Source organism: Electrophorus electricus, chromosome 21 (genome assembly GCF_041902795.1).
Source record: "Electrophorus electricus isolate QZ-2024a chromosome 21, ASM4190279v1, whole genome shotgun sequence".
NCBI lineage: Eukaryota > Metazoa > Chordata > Actinopteri > Gymnotiformes > Gymnotidae > Electrophorus > Electrophorus electricus.
Window position 1 is genome coordinate 7,704,196 of NC_137517.1, and position 16,188 is coordinate 7,720,383.

The 16,188-nt window shown below is 39.0% G+C and overlaps 1 protein-coding gene across 1 annotated transcript; it reads right to left on the minus strand.

The window, feature by feature from the left end:
- Window positions 1–6,317: 6,317 nt before the first annotated feature.
- On the minus strand, window positions 6,318–14,873 carry cbln4 (cerebellin 4 precursor). Its single transcript, XM_027008309.3, has 3 exons — window positions 14,080–14,873; window positions 10,077–10,193; window positions 6,318–9,824 (listed from the first exon to the last, which is right to left on the minus strand). The coding sequence occupies exons 1-3, from the start codon at window positions 14,362–14,364 to the stop codon at window positions 9,627–9,629; spliced, it is 600 nt and encodes a 199-aa protein (XP_026864110.1). The 5' UTR covers window positions 14,365–14,873; the 3' UTR covers window positions 6,318–9,626.
- Window positions 14,874–16,188: the final 1,315 nt, after the last annotated feature.

The following is a 16,188-nucleotide window of genomic DNA, read 5'->3' on the forward strand; positions in this document are numbered from 1 at the left end:
CACAAACAAAAACACACACAATCACACACACACACACACACACACACACACACACACACACACACACACACACTAGTTGCACCCTGCTGAGTGCAGCACCACTCCCTGATATAAAGATTGTGGCAGACACAGATGAGGTACCTTCTGGCCAGCATTTTTTTGTGTTGGTGTGGGTGTGGGTGTGGGTGAGGAGAGGCCATATGATGGATGGCCCTGCACGCACACAAAGACCACGCTTCCTCATTCTCAGCAGCCTTTTACGTAGTCACGGAGGTGCTGAGAGAGAGAGAGAGAGAGAGAGAGAGAGAGAGAGACAGACTGGGAAATTTTGCAGACCTGGAGGAGAGACAGAGGGAGGAGGGGATGTAGTAGACCATTCCAGCAGCGTTGGCAGAGTGAACACATGCCAGGCGTGGCATGCATCTAGCTAGAGCAGCCTGTTTTGCCTCTGAGCAGTCTGCACCAACGTGAATTCCAACTTTTGTTTCTCTCTATACCAAAAAAAAAGTCAAGACATACTTTGCTATCCAATTGGATAACACTTTCTCTACAGGTCACCAAAGAACACTCTTTTCTAATGTCCCCAGACTGTTAGCTAAATCTGTCCTACTCTTGTAGCCGGTTTCCTCAGGTGGCTGGTTAAAGAGATAGAGGTGAAAGCTGTGGCTGGGACAGACTGACAAACATAAGCTTGAGGAGGGACAGTTCTTCCCTGGAAGGCATGTGATACTACTGCACTTAATGATGCTTGCCAGGCTGCAGTCGTGACCAAGAAGCCAAAGAACTCTGAATGTGAATCTGCTGAGTGTGTGTACCACTGATAGGCAAGTTCTCCACCCCAGTATCATGTCTGTATTCAGGTTTATACTATTAGCAGATATGTTTTATGTATCGGTGTCAGTGCTGTTGGGGACCCTATAGCACCGTTATGCTTAGCATTCTCAGCTTGTACAAATCATCTTCTCACTTGTGCCTCATTTAAACTTTAGCAGAGTCTGGTTGGCCAACATTCTTGCAAGAAAATCTTCATAATTTAACTGAAATTTTCCAAAAACCCGAGGTTGTGCTCTTTAACTTACAAGTGTGTTTATTTTCTTAGTACTGTAGGGTGGAAGTCTCTGATGAAGGGAATATAAAACAAACTTCTCCAACAGTGTCTACTATTATTAGTTTTGTAGGGGAAAAAACTAATTTGCAAATAAGAGAGAGATCACGGTTCCCTGAACATTAGTCAACATGCTGCATACTTATAAGACAGTGGTGCTGGTGAAGAAACATTCAGATGTTTTGCCTGAATACAACAGCCATTCACTTAACGCTGCTTGAGGAAACAGCTTCTTTGCCTCAAGAGAAAAAACAGACAAAGAAGAGATAAACAATGAACACACTATCCTTTGCAAACCTATAAATGTGTTTAATGACATACAGACATGACTTTCTTAATGACAAAATGTTGTGGTTTTGATAAGACTTACAGTTTCTGAAAGTAATGCTGTTTTTTGTTTTTACTTTTGTTTTGTTATTATTAACACAGTAATCCCACTCGCCATGAAATATATCTTGCTTTATGTATTTGTGCCATTCAGCAATATTAGTGATTGTTGGTGAACATCATATTGCTTTGTCAACTGGTCAAGGAAGTCATAGCTTTGTCTGCTGTATATCTCTCACCGTAAGGACATATCAAGTTCTTCATCCTGCTTCACAAAGCCAGTCACCAGGCTGTACCCATTTCCATTACAATCAGTTTAAACATCCCTTCTCACCTTGACAATTTAAAGCTACAAGTCATTGTCTAAGCATCGTGTAATTCGCAACGACCCCATTACAGAAAAATGCAGGAGTGTCAGCAATCTCTGCCTGCCTTTATATGAAAGACCGCCACCAATATTCATGAACGCTCATCTGGGCGGATGGGCTGTAATATGCTGCATTGAGAGCTCTGCACTTCATATGTTTACTGGATTGGTGGTTTGATGAGAAATGCTAAATTATTAGATGTCAATTCATTCTCCCCGGTAGGGCCTTTTTGAGACAATAGCTTAGTGAATAAGACTATTAAGGGAGCCTGATAGCCTACCACAATGGTAGACTTTAGTTGAAAGCATTTTATTTTGTTTCATTTAATTTGGTTCATATTGTGTAGACTCCTGAATATTCATGAGAATATACGCAATGACGTCATAAAACCTTAATACATAACAAAGGGTCAGCAATACATTAATTATATTAATCTAGATAATGGAACTTGAACTTCCACCTGTTCTCTAACTGCGTGGTGTTTGACAGTGCAGCAGGACTGAAAAATGTCCTGAATGACATGTCCTGTCAGAGCTGTGGTCTTGCTGTATGAAGGCAGATGTACACATAGTAGGAGCAGGAGCAGTGGGCTTCAGGTGGGAGAACTATAACAGTGGTGAGAAACCTTTAATACTGTGATGTGAAGTACTGCACAATTTATCAGCCATATTGAAGCTTCCATTCACACATGCATTTGCACAAGTCATGAGCCAAGAGCTTAAAAATGGTATTTTCCCTACTATACACCTAAGCGTTTTTACATTTCTTATTCTATAAATACATTCTTTTTAGGAAGAAGTTCAGCATTGATTTTAACATGCTATGGACAAAGATATCAGCTGGGGACATGCAGATGGTGATGAAATTTATGAAAGCAATTCATTTTGTATCCATTTAATTTGTGTACTGGGGACTCTGCACTTTTAATGCAATGTATGAGTTTTTGATGTTTAGAATTGAAAACGCGATTTGGTGGTGACATTAACAGCAGAGACTAGGGAATGACAAAAGTGTTAGGAAGAGGAAGGTTTTCAATGCAGCAGAGCACGCTAACATTGAATGACCATCACCACCCCTTTGAAGAGGTTTTTAATCAAGCCACGTGAAATGTAATACTCACCATTAAGTCACTGAAGAAAACAAAAGGGTGTGAATGACAAGATGAATCTCCATGGTCAGAACAAATATTTTTAATAACAGAAAAGAAACTATTTTGACATTAGATTTTTGCTGCTGTTGTTGTTGTTGAAATTTTCATTAAAATGCTGTAGTTGTACCTGACAAATGCAGTCTAGGCGGTCTCTAGGCAACTTGATCAAAGTGACTAACGCGTCTATTAGTAGTAGTATAGCCATATCTCAGCAATGAGACCTTTCCAATACTCCAGTGGTGTGCATCATCACTGCAGCTTGTGAGTTCGAAGGAACCCAGAATACCCATAAGGTCTGTGTGATTATTAATCTTGTATCTCATGTAGAACCTTCATGCAAGCACTAACAGTAGTTCGGCCTACCCTTTGGGGATCAGAGTGAGGAGCAATGCAGTGTCTTTATCTAAATTAAAATAACTGAGGGTGACGAAAGCATGGTTCTGAAGCACCTTGAAATTTAGACTCACCAGCCTGTTTATTAGAAGCACACAACTGCACCTGGCATCTCCCTGGTTATTTCACACCTGTCTTAGGTTTCATAGGTGTACATTTGTTGCCATAGACAATTTGACAACCACTTTATTATTTCTGATGAATATATGTTTATGATAAAATGGATGGTAAATGTAGACTTGTGTGCTTTTGAGCATATCCTAAACCATAATAGTATAATTTCACTTTTGATGAATAAGGATTTATAAGCTTTAGGAAGAAAAAGTTCTAATGTAATTTCAAATGCACTCAGGGCACTTTCAGATGATTCTGACCACTTTTGACAGGTTTTTTTTTCTGTAAGTATACATATGTGCTATAATGGAGGTAGATTTTTGCATGATGAATTCTCAATTTCCTGTAAAGCAAGTCTACTTTATATGGTGAAAGGGCTTCTTCCACTACTATGTGATTACATAGTAGAGTTCAATCCACACCTGAGCTTCTTCACCACTGTTAGTTTCTCTGCAGTAAAAGAGGCACACTGTCAGTTTTTCAGCCCATCTGTAAAATTCCAACTACTCTGCCAAACAATGTTTTATTGGATGTAGTAATTCCATATATATACACTCATTTAAAAAAGACATTTGTTTGGATGTTACAATATGGTATGCTCCACTAGTATTTTCTTGAGCCATCTGAATTGAATCAGCCGGGTGCACTATAACCTTGAACAAGGTAGAAACCGGCAGTGCCGGTCAAACTGGTTATGCTGGCAGAATATGCACCCTAATGGTGACTGATTTAGTTTCTTAAATCAATTCAAATAAATGGGGTCATGAACCTCTGACATGTATACTATGGCTCTAACACAGATTAACCTCAATGTTCATATAACATGCAATCTGGATTTTTGATGAGCAGTGTTATCAGGATAATGTGGATTTATTCTATTATTCTTACCAGTGATTTTCTTATGGGTTTGTATTTCGACAATATACTTTTGCCACCTGAATAATGTTATTCTCAAATAATTGGGTGTGTTCACAATAGCAAACACAAAATGAATAATGGATGCATATTTTTCACTAATTACACCAGCTGTGAATAATTACTTTCCTGTCCATAATTACTGAGAACCTCTGCTTGTCTCATAAGCAAACTAAATGGGGTCTGTGCCTGAAGCTGTGCTCTATAGAATAGCCAAGCCACATTTTGAATGAGAATTTAGAGAATGACTTGTTCAGTGATTTATTTAATATTCATGTGATACACTGACATTTACTGCTGTTTTGATTCAGTTTTTTGCAAAACATTTCTTCTGTAGGAGCTGAGGACTAGGTGGATACACGTGGCTTGTTGGGTGGATCGATAGATGAACATACAGATAAATAAATAAATAAACAAATAAATAAAACGTTTTTTTTAATGATATACGCCCTCAAACTCACTTGAAACTTTTTTTTGTTATAGTATAGCTTTTCTTCATCCTTTTCATTCCTCACCTCAGTGGTGGTCACTGCAATAACTTTAGTGTTTAATATTAAATGAGGAGACGCTAGTAAACAGACTTTAGAAGGAATCCCACAGCTAAATCCATCCTACCTGTTAAGGGTAAGGGTTTTGCTGGCTGTTGGGTCCTCTAATGTGTTCTTCCTTGAGAATAACAAATTTATCATTCTCAGACCATGTGGGAGAATAGCCAAATTGACCAATTATTCAGAAATAGAAGTGCAGATTCTGCATAATGTCAGCTTCCAAAATGTGCAGAACTGGCTGTTGTCTGATGAGGCATCCATTTAGTGAGGTTTCCTGGCATCCTTTTGTTACTCTGGGGTGATTTAATACTTGAGAGTAATTGGACTGGTGCTGTTTTCAGTAGTGAGGTTCACAAGCAGAGTGAGAAACTTTCTCAAGGAATGAGGTAATTACGCTGGAAATGGAAACGCGGTTCCGTGTGTGAATACATCAGGGCTGGTGAGCCATCAAGAGTTGCTTATATCTGATATGGTGTATTGTTTGTGCAGACCGACGGTCAAGGCTGCCTCCAAATCTCTTATAAAGAAAACATTCTGCTTTTAAAGCCATAAAATTGCTCTCAAGTGCCATCAGCTGTTGACCTAAAAATATTTTGTCCTAAATAATGTTTTTAAGAATATATCATCTATATTTGTCTCTTCATTTATACAAATGCATTTTTCATATGTTTAGCAAGGACTGGGGAATGAATTTAAAACTATATCTTCTAAAATTCTATTTTGATACTACTTTTTAGTATTTTATTTTTCATATTTTATTTTATATGTCCAGTTAAATATTGTGTGCTCCTTTCTTTCAAAAGTTACAGATTTCTGTGTTATGGTCAAATTCACATTTTCTTTTTAAATGGAGCCTGTATGTTTTACTTTTCTAAGAGAAGCATTGTAGCTTTGGTTATTAAAGTACAGTTAAAACTCTCTATGTGAAAAATCCTTGAGATTAAAAAAGATACCTAGGATAGATCCAAGATGTGCAATAATTAGAAAATTCCCAGTGTTCCCAAATGGCATAAGTTTAAAAGATCTGCTAAAACATTCTGGAATGTGTCAGTTTGGAGGATTGTTTACTGCAACTACAACAACTATATCTCTGCTGGTTGCCCTTGCTTTGTGCTTTTATTATCTATGTAAAAGGTGGTGTAAAAGGTGATGTAAAAGCTTTCATCGCGTACAAATAATCTGGTGATGTCCCAGGTACATGTAAAAAAAAAAAAACAACCCACCTGTAAAAAAAATCAAATGTAATAATTTCCTTCTGGAATCTAAAATGTTATCACAGCTACACTGTATGACTCAACATACAGTGTCAGAGCAGCTAGACATCAGTATCTAAGAAAAATAATTCCTGTCTAACCTTGAGCAGGGACTGCCCAGCTTTCACTCAACAGGGAACACAATTAATCACAGATGCTTTGATTTAATTGTACAGAAACACATTATGACTCTCTAAAAGCTTTTTGAGAAAGTCAGTACCAATGCAACCATGTATTCAGAGGCATTTCAATGACCACTAAAACCAGTTACACAAACCGAATGCCCTCCCCTTTCCAATAATGCAATGCTTGATTTGCCTTTGTGTTGTGCAATGCAGTATGGGTATGTTTATATATGTTTATGTGCAACCTGTTTGCAGTGCATTCTTAGTTTGCCTTTTGCCTTTTTTGCATTTCGCACAATCAGAGATCTGGAGTTTGCTGGCTCAGTCCGGTCTGGCGAATGCAGAGGGTGGGGGTCCAAAAGATGAAAGGGGGTGTTAGAGGACAAAGGTGCCAGATTGCATTCAATGCTGACGTGTTTCCAGGCTGCCACGATGATCGCAAATATCTGTCCCTCTGCAATCGCTGTACTTTGTACATGAGAAGGTCCTCTTCCTCTAAACACTTCAGCCATCAGCGTCATGGCCACTTTTGGTCGCTGAAGAACCGTGTTTCCCAATATCAACATGCTACCATATAGATGTATGCAAATGTCAAGCTTTACAACTCCTTACAGGCGCAACTCCTTGATGATTGCATACATTCTGCTGTGTTCTGAGCATAAAATGGCAACAAAAAAACATGAATAGCTCAGATACATGTGACACATGGTGACAAATATATTATTTCAGTAGGAGAAAGGCTATGTTAAGCAAATAAAGATGTGTTCTCATTAATGTCAAGCTTCAGTTTGAAGTCCATCTTTAACATTCAGTCCAAAGTGTCAGTTGGCTAATAGATAGCCATGCATTACAATATAATTCCATTCTATGAAATATTTATGCCAACCACAAATCAATACATGGTAACTGAAGTGAGGCACTGTGTTCGGCATAGCATTCAGTCTGATCAACTGAACCGCTTCATTTCAGCTCCGTAAAATGACTGACGTGGAAATGCTGTTTCTCCTTTTAAGAAGATTGACATGGTTTGTCTAAGCACAATATCATCTAGGCCTAAAGCCTGAAACATGAGACTTTCTTTAACTATAGTGGAACAGTATGCAATAGTGACATCTGATAGAGTATTTACACAAATAAATGCAAGAAGTGACCTGTTCGATATAAATAGTAGCAAAATATCCATCATGATCCATATACCTATAGAATCCAGCACTGCAATTAGGATAGAGAATGATGAGGATTAATTTACTGTCATCTTGAGAGCATTTTTTTTTAAATGTGCAACTCATTTAAGTATGCAAGGGGACTGCATTTCTTTATTCACTCTGAATTTTAGCATCTCAAGTTCATCACTTCAAACCAAAAGGGTCCTGTAAACAGACATAAGTGAAAGCCAGACACTCTGTTTATATATTGCACCAAATGCAAACCCAAGTCACAGTTTTATATATGTTTTGGGGCAAAGTAACAGAGTAAAGGCATTCCAAATGCCAGAAAACCATGGGGAGCACAGTGCTTACAGACTATGAATCAGACAATGGGTGCAGATAAATGTGATTGCCCAGCTGTTGCCAATATATCATATCCAACTAATAAAGCAATCTGGCCTAATGTTAGAGTGAGTCACAAGCACCTGCAAACAAGCACATTGCCTGTGAAAAACTGCAGATTTTTTTTAATTCTGTTTTTCCATTTTTTATTTTTCTAATCAGTGAAACACCATCAGCTATTCGTCGTTGGTAAGCAATCCTTAAAAATATCTATTGTCCCCATTTTGTCTAGGCTTTAACAGCATTGTAGTATAGATTACAATGAGGCTCCTGCACAATGTCTGTGTTCAGTAATCTGATACCTGCTGCTTCTTTTTGGAAAGTGTACCAGAACACTGACACCTCATCGTTGCTCAGCTGCTGTCATTTTCCAGGTTATCACACTTCACACCTCAGCCTCAGCACCACAGCCTCTCTTGTTAAAGCAATACTTTACTTTATTCTAGCTTCAAGCTCATATGATGTCTTTGTGTTATGTTAATGGTTACAGCAGTCTGCATTTGTTATAGATCAGGTCACCCTGTCTTGATACAGTGGTGCTCAAAGCATCGTTGCCGACAACAGTGTCATTTTCCTGTTTCTCTGTTAAGCAGTAAATCCTAACATTGCTAGGAAAAAAATCTGTATCTGACATTCAAAACCTCCCAGAAATAGGAGCACTGATTCCAGGTCAGTGTAATAGTGCCGTTCAGAATTCGAGGCTAGATTTAGACTAGGAAGTGTAACACGTATCTGACCAAAACAAGTGTTTACTGGTTCGAAGGAGTCAAGTCCCTTCAGATCACTGTTTATTGGTATTGTTTTGTTATTGTTATATATTGTATTGCTATATATTGTCATTATTTGAAGTTTGCAAAGTTTGTAGTTGCTTTCTGACTTTGTCTATAAAGAAGGTCTGCAAACAACACTGAAATGTAGTAGAGATACTATAAAATATGTAAAAACATAAGATTCTATTGGCAGTGAAATGTTGTAATGGACATAGGTGACTGAGATACACACACAAACAAATTGCCTGTTGTGGTAATCATTCACAGAACACACAGACATCATAGGCCACTAATGAATACTGGGCTCAAATAAAAACAAGGGTTTGTAAACCTACTCCTGGAAATGTACCAGTACCAGCCTTAACCTTACTCGGTCCTAACATTCAGGTGCTCCTGAAGATTTATATATATATATGTATATATATATATATATATATATATATATATATATATATATATAACGTATACTAACAATATAATTTTAATTATAATTTTTACTTTTGCTGTGCAAACCCTATGCTGAGACACTTTCTCCCTGTAATTCCCCAAAGGAAATCATACTTGGCTGTCAAATAAAACATATGATACATGACCAACCACTAACGACACATATTCACAGGAATCAAAGTCCAACTGATCAAATCAGCCCCAGCCACAAACCAGGCATGGTTAAATAGAGAAATAAATAAACAAACAAATCCACATCTCTGACAGTAAAGACACCAAAAAGGTTTCTGCTGAATTTGGGAAATATATAAAGGCAACGATGAACTGCAGCAGATCTCAAGACGTGGTTTTGCATCAGGAAAAAAAGTGGACACACACTTTCTGGACGCCAAGTGGCCAAAGCACAATTTCTCCCTCCGTCAGGTGACAGTTAATGAGCGTCTGGAAGGGCACCTCCGTTAAGGTGCTTCCAGTTAATGCTGACTGATAGGTTACACAATGACAAAGGTTGTTGGCCAGGGGCGAAGGTGGAGGCCTCGCCATGGCAGCTATGTCCCCTCTTCAGAGAGGGAACACGAGGAAGCCAGAGAAGGTGGAGTACTGCCACCCACCCACCAGGTTCCCCTTTTCCAGCTTCAGGTAGATCTTGTCCTCTTTGTCTAGGTAGAGGAGGACGCTGTTGGTGGCAGCCTCGCGGGTCACGTCCTTGTCGCCTGCGAAGGCCGAGATAACAGGCTTCCCATTCAGCATCAGGTTCACCTGAGAGACAGAAGAGGGCCCATCCATATGTAGAAACATACAGCAAACATCAGAGTCAAACAACAACTGCCTGTACTTTATCAAGCACAAGGGAAAGTTAGCAACATCTATGCTTTGTGATAAAATCACCTGGTGATTTTTTTCTGCTTTTTTTATCCAGAAAGCGTTGCTATGCTTTTACGATGGTTCAGAAACTGCAGTCATTTAAAAATGAGCTGCTGTTTTGTCTGTGAAGCTTCGTGTGCCTCTTACCTGTATGGTTTGGCTCTGATACACTTTAATAACGTGAAAGTTAAAACTGTAGATGCCTTTCCGAGGTGACAGAAATACAGATTCCAATGTGAAATAGTTTCCTATGTTGACAAGAACCTGTAGGGTGCAAAGAATATTTTACAGGTATGAAAGCACAAAATTAATTAAAATGTTTAGTTGATGCCACTTTGGATAAATATCTTAGCCACACTGTATAATTCTGTATAATGCAAGTATTTAGTCTTTTGTGTTCTTCCTAGACTGAGACTATAACCCTTGAAAATATTAGCATGAGATGAGAACAGACTGTTTAATTCAAATATACACTTGTGCATGGCATTCGGTGCTGCCATGCTTTTCTGCCACCAAAGAATAATCAGGATTTTTTACACTCATCTGGAATATGAGTCATCTCAATCCTATTTGGACTATGACTGCAGACCAGACCATTCTTTTTGTAGCACAAACTACATAACAACCATGCAACTGTAGGCTGCATACTGTTCCACCACACAGAATGTGGGATCAGTCCAGGTACCCAACATTACAAGATAATAGATAATACTAATATACCCATGTGAAGAGTTTGAAGTATTGAGGTAGATTATTAGACGTCAGTATAAAATGAATGGACTAGGCCTTATGTGAGTCATTAATGGTCTGGCACAGGATATTTGACATCTCATCCTGTATATAATTATATTTAGGTTATGTATGAAATGGGGCTGTCGAACACTCATGGACAAAGACATTCATGGATTCACTTAAAAAAAAACAAAAAAAACAACAACAATTGGAAATAGAAAATGGACACATTTTCTAATGCTCTTAATGACTTCTCCTCATACATTGATTGGGCCAGGTTTCTTCATTCTTCAGACACTCTTTGGTCTTGGAACAGGGGTGTATGAGAGTTTTAGTGATTCCACTGTCTCTCTGGCTGCTGAGGGACTTAGGCTCCCTGAATTTATTGTGCTGTTGTTGGACTGCAGACATGCTCAAGCTGTGGTTAGGGGCTGTTTGACAGGGGGCTCAGAGCTCTCCCATTAACTGCCAAGAAATGAAGTTGTTTTGGGGGCCATTGGCTGATTATTTATACTTTATATCATAAATTACACTGGGCTATAAAATGTCAACTTTTTTTCCCCAAACTGAAATAGGTGGAACTTGTAGTGTATTTTATGCTGAATTCAAATGTTTTTAGAATTTTTCTTACTTATGGTTTTGAGTGTAAATTTTGCATTAATTATATATTACTTATTCATAAATAAGAGAATAGTTACAATTAACATATGTACAATTGTACTTCTAAAATGTACAATATATGATTCCTGGTCTCAGGAACATTCCTCTTCAGTGTCCAGCAGTAGTTTGCCAACACAGGAGGATCCACTTGCCTTGGTACCGCTTTTCCCTACTATACATAATGTCTTATAAGTATACTGGAACAAGTGATAAATTTAGTGATAAATTCTGAAAACATGTTTGGATTCAGCATGTAAAAATACATGGTAAACAGGGGTTTTTTTTGCAGGTGGTAAAATCAATGTTGACCAGTGTTATGAGACACTGGAATTTGAGAAATAAGCTGCTATCCAAATTACCTCCTGTTTGAAGACTGCAAATGCAAACTGAAAATAAACGCTACATCATTGTCCATGTCTAGGGATGGTATATGGATAGCAAGTTAAGCACTTTGAGTGCATATCTGATATTTAACATACTGTGAAATTATCATATTTTAGTTATACCTCATATTACATATTACCTCATATATTTGTATTAACACGTATGCTGTCTAACAACCAAATAGGTTATTGCACATTAATTTTCTGCAAATATAAGCACTACAAATTCCTGCTGTCTCATAAAGGAAAGAATATGCACAGTAACTTAAAACCTCAAAACAGCGCAATAAACAGGCTGCGCTGCAGATGGAATGTTTTTAACCCCAGATCTGACCCAAAACCCACGAAGTTCTTCTCTCCCTGGGATGCAGATAAGGTGCATTTGTCTGTTGTGGGCATATCTAGGAGCTCCAGCTATCTCAAAAGTGGACACACTGTTGTCCTTTCCAAACCTGGCCAGTCTGGTCTAGCAAGTGTAGGAACAGATTAAGCACCACTGCCACTGCATTTGATCCCACTGGGAGCATGGCTGGCATTCACTGAGCCCCTGCACAATGTATAACAGGCTAGCATTGCTGGACCTGGCATCAGTGTTAGGTAAAGGCCACAGGAGGCCTCGATCCACGGTACGGACAGAGTGTGAGAGCCAGTCAGCCAGCTGAATGGACGCCTGGTTGGTTGGATGATTAGTGGTTTGTGTGTGGAGGATTTTACAGAAACCAAGGGCTGAGAGCAGCAGGTCAGGCTGCCTTCTTTTCGAGGGTTTTTCTCCCCCTTTACCCCTACAGCCAGAGTAATGAGAGGGGAATAATAGGTCCTCAAGGGTAGTATACACAGCGCATCTCAGCAGAAAAAAAAGCTGAGTTTTAGCTTGTGTCATTCATCAAAATGTACATCTTTTAGCACTGTCTTTGCAAGAGAAGGCCTATGGGGGGGGGGGGGGGGTCTGGTATATGGTAACATATTGCATCATTAGCTGTTTATATATGGTCCACCTGCACTGCTGCTAAGATGCACGTTTGACTTTGAGGGCACCAAAGCTTTATTTTGTTTATCTTCTTTAAGGAATGACATATTTAAGGTGAACTAATTAAATGCATAATTAAATGGAAAATGATGCAGTTGAAATGAAAAAAAAGTCATCTGTAATTGAAAATATTTAATGTTACTGATCATCCTGGCATTCAAAGCCACTTAGCCCTAGTTATTGATCTTAGATTATATGCTTTAGTGTTTATTGAATAATTGAGCCTTGTGAACACTAATTACCATAGGTGTCATTCTTGCAGTGTAGCTCTTGATATACAAAAACTATAACTGATTATGCTAATATGGTCTATATGCAGTAGGCTCTATATTGTTTAGACAATCCAAATAACAAATTTGAATTTCTATCAGATGTGAAGGGAGAATGTGATTCTGGTTACTGATGTGTAGGATCAGATTCACTAGTGGACGACCAAACCACGAAGAATCAAGCGATTAATGGTCATGCAATTAATGTGAAATATGCAAAGCCGTGTCAGTGGTGGTAAATCAGCACATCTATACCAGTTTACTGTGTGATGTAGAGTTGGGATTAAGAACTCAAGCATTACATAAACAGAAAAGTAATAAAGAAGGCAGGCAAGCAATAATTAATATAATGTAGCAACTCAGCCGTACTTTATCACTATGAGCAATACCCCGCGCGATCTTACAGACTTCATGAAGACTCCGTAGCCTTCTATAGTCTTTTCAGAATTCGATTAAAGCGGGTTCTTACATTCTGACCCAGACGCATTGCATCTGATAAACCGGTTTAATGCGTAATGCATCTTATATTAGCAAAAAATGTTTAGCCACTTATAAAACACGAAAGCTTCCAATAGACTAAATATCCAAACCAACGTTTACAAGAGCAAACGGAAATGTTAGGTTAATAAACATACATTACAGGCTTATCGGACCACTTCGCGTAAAAGATAACTGTCCATCTTACATGCATCCTCAAATATAAACCCTACGTCTTACAGTAATCTTTGTTATTTTTAGATCTGCATCTGGTTGTTATTAAGTGGATAAATATTTCTAAAAAGGTAGTGAGTCTAATAATGCATCATAGTCTAGTAGTCTAATAATCCACCATGCACAATGTGTGGGGGGGGTTTTTTTCATTACTGCTGGACTTTTACATGGATTCCTATGCCAGTTTCACCAGTAGAAATAACGGAAGTTCTTTCAACCTATTTTTTCTAATGCCTGTGTAAGAGTTAACATAATCTAAAGTAGTCAGTGCTATTTATTTGGTTGGTAAAGAGTATAACATCTTAGTATACAGGCAAATGATTATTTGCAAAAACTTTTCAATTAAAGAGATTTTTAAAAAGCCTTACTTGGTCGAAGTATATGATTCGGGTTTTATTACTCATTTCCGACGGCTCGTGGTTGTTGCTCCTGACGGCGGAGAAAGCCACCTTGGAGTTCGCTGCGCGCACCGAGATGCCGAGCGGTGAAGAGGAGCCTTTCCAATCCGTAGCCGGATTAGAGTCACAAACCACGAGACATTTGCCCTCCAGGACAATGGGCTCAGTGTCATTCTGAGCGACGACATGTTTAGTGATTACGACGAAGCCGATTAAAAGAGCCACATAGTCGGGTGTCGCCTTATTAGACGGCATTATCAAAGATAATGTACCAAGTTCCAATATCTTCCACTGGGTCTCCTCTGATGCTACTAATGCGGCTTTCGGTACGTTTCAGAAAGACATCCCTGCAATATCAACCGCCGATTTCTTCCAAACTAAACTTACAAATTAACGTTACATGTAGATAATTGCACCATCATTGTAGTCAGTCATTTTTTTTCAAACTTTCTATCCGTCTCTTTTGCTAACCAGTTGGTGGGTTTTAGTCTTTCAAACTCCAGCAAGCGAAATGCAGTGCGATAGGAAGCTCTGCGAGCAGCGGTTTAGAAGGCAAGCGTGCCCCTATCACTGTGTTTCATCACTTGGCGACTCCACACAAGCTTCTATTCCCTTTAGTGGTCTGCTGCAAGGCAGGTACAAGTCGAGAGAGTGCACTTAAAATTACCCGCAATACATGCGCAATTACATGCGCAATTAATCAAATTAATTTGCACTAACTAAAAAAATGAAAAGCAAAGAATCCGCGGGTTATTATTCCCTCTGTGCGTCTCTGCTTTTCCATCTCCCTCTCTCGGCTACACGTATCAAGTTGCAGAGCACAGTTAATGACTCTCGACTGATCACAAAACTCCACCACAGTAGCCCCCTGAAGAGAGAGCTACAAGTCGGATTAATAGCGGATCGGGAGGCACGACTCGGCGCCCGGGTCTGTTTCGTGATATAGCCATGCCGTTTGGACGCACTGGTTGTGATATACGATATGAAATCTTTTAACAGTGGTCCAGTGGCAGAGTAGAGTAAAGCCGCCTGCTGAAGTAGCCAGAAGAAAAAGAAAAGAAGAATGATTTGTGCAGCGGGGCAGTCAAATCGTGCCTAGTGACATTCTCTCATAAATAAAGCTTGGGAATTTCAAGGTTCTTCAGTTTCTCTCTAAAGCCCTGTCGAAAGGCTGGTCACAGGTTCGACAGAGTTTTTACTGTCGTGTTTACTTCGACGGCAAGAAATTCTGAACATGTTATCTTATTATCACAACCTGAATTAGTGCCTTTCTTAGACACATACAGTAAAGAAATAATTTATTTTGACATCCAGGAATTTTAATTTAGGAACGTTTAAGAATATGAATGTGCCACTGTTACTTTACACCAAAAAGCCACTGTAAAAATACAATAAAATAAAATTTGAATGTTAAAGATTGATTCAAGAGTCTGATCACTGGACCTAGAAATCATCAGCCCATCTTATGAAGTCTTCATGACCTCCTTTTGTAAATGTGGAAACTGGAGAAATTAGCTTTACATTCTTTTACATTCATTTGGCCTACCAGATGTCCTTATAAGGCAGCTCTTAGGAAGAGTTTACCGCACAGCTTGTCTTTGTTTGCTTATGGACACATTTTAGGAGTCTGCTGTCTTTAGGAGTATTTCATTCAGAATTTGAAACAGACTGTCTCACTGCAGCTACAGGGACCCTTATGTGATGAACACAGAATTAAACATGATATAACAACAAAATAATTATTTATATTTGTTGTTATGAGGTCCGCCAATATATTTGTGGGCATGTATGGGACTGTGTGTGTGGGATGAACAGACTGGGAGTGAGGGCTGTTCTGAGCAGAGAGGGAGGCTGGGTGTCCAGGATCTAACGACTCTCCGCTTGGCCTGACAACTGCTACTGCTCCCTCACACAAGACACCAAAGCCTTCAGAACTCCTGACCACATCACAGAGAATGCAATGAATCCATCAAGCCTGCGTTTGGAGTCTTCTCAGCTAATTAGACTGCTTCGCTCATTAGCACAAATAAGCAGTGCAATCACCTCAGGCTCGCACATCTCCAGTCAACAAATGCCTAG

Coding starts and splice junctions, on each gene's coding strand:
- cbln4 (XM_027008309.3), bottom strand. CDS start 14,364: ATGCCGTCTAATAAGGCGACACCCGACTATGTGGCTCTTTTAATCGGC. Junction 10,194..14,079: donor GAATCATATACTTCGACCAA/GTAAGGCTTTTT, acceptor TGCACCCTACAG/GTTCTTGTCAACATAGGAAA. Junction 9,825..10,076: donor ATCAGAGCCAAACCATACAG/GTAAGAGGCACA, acceptor TCTGTCTCTCAG/GTGAACCTGATGCTGAATGG.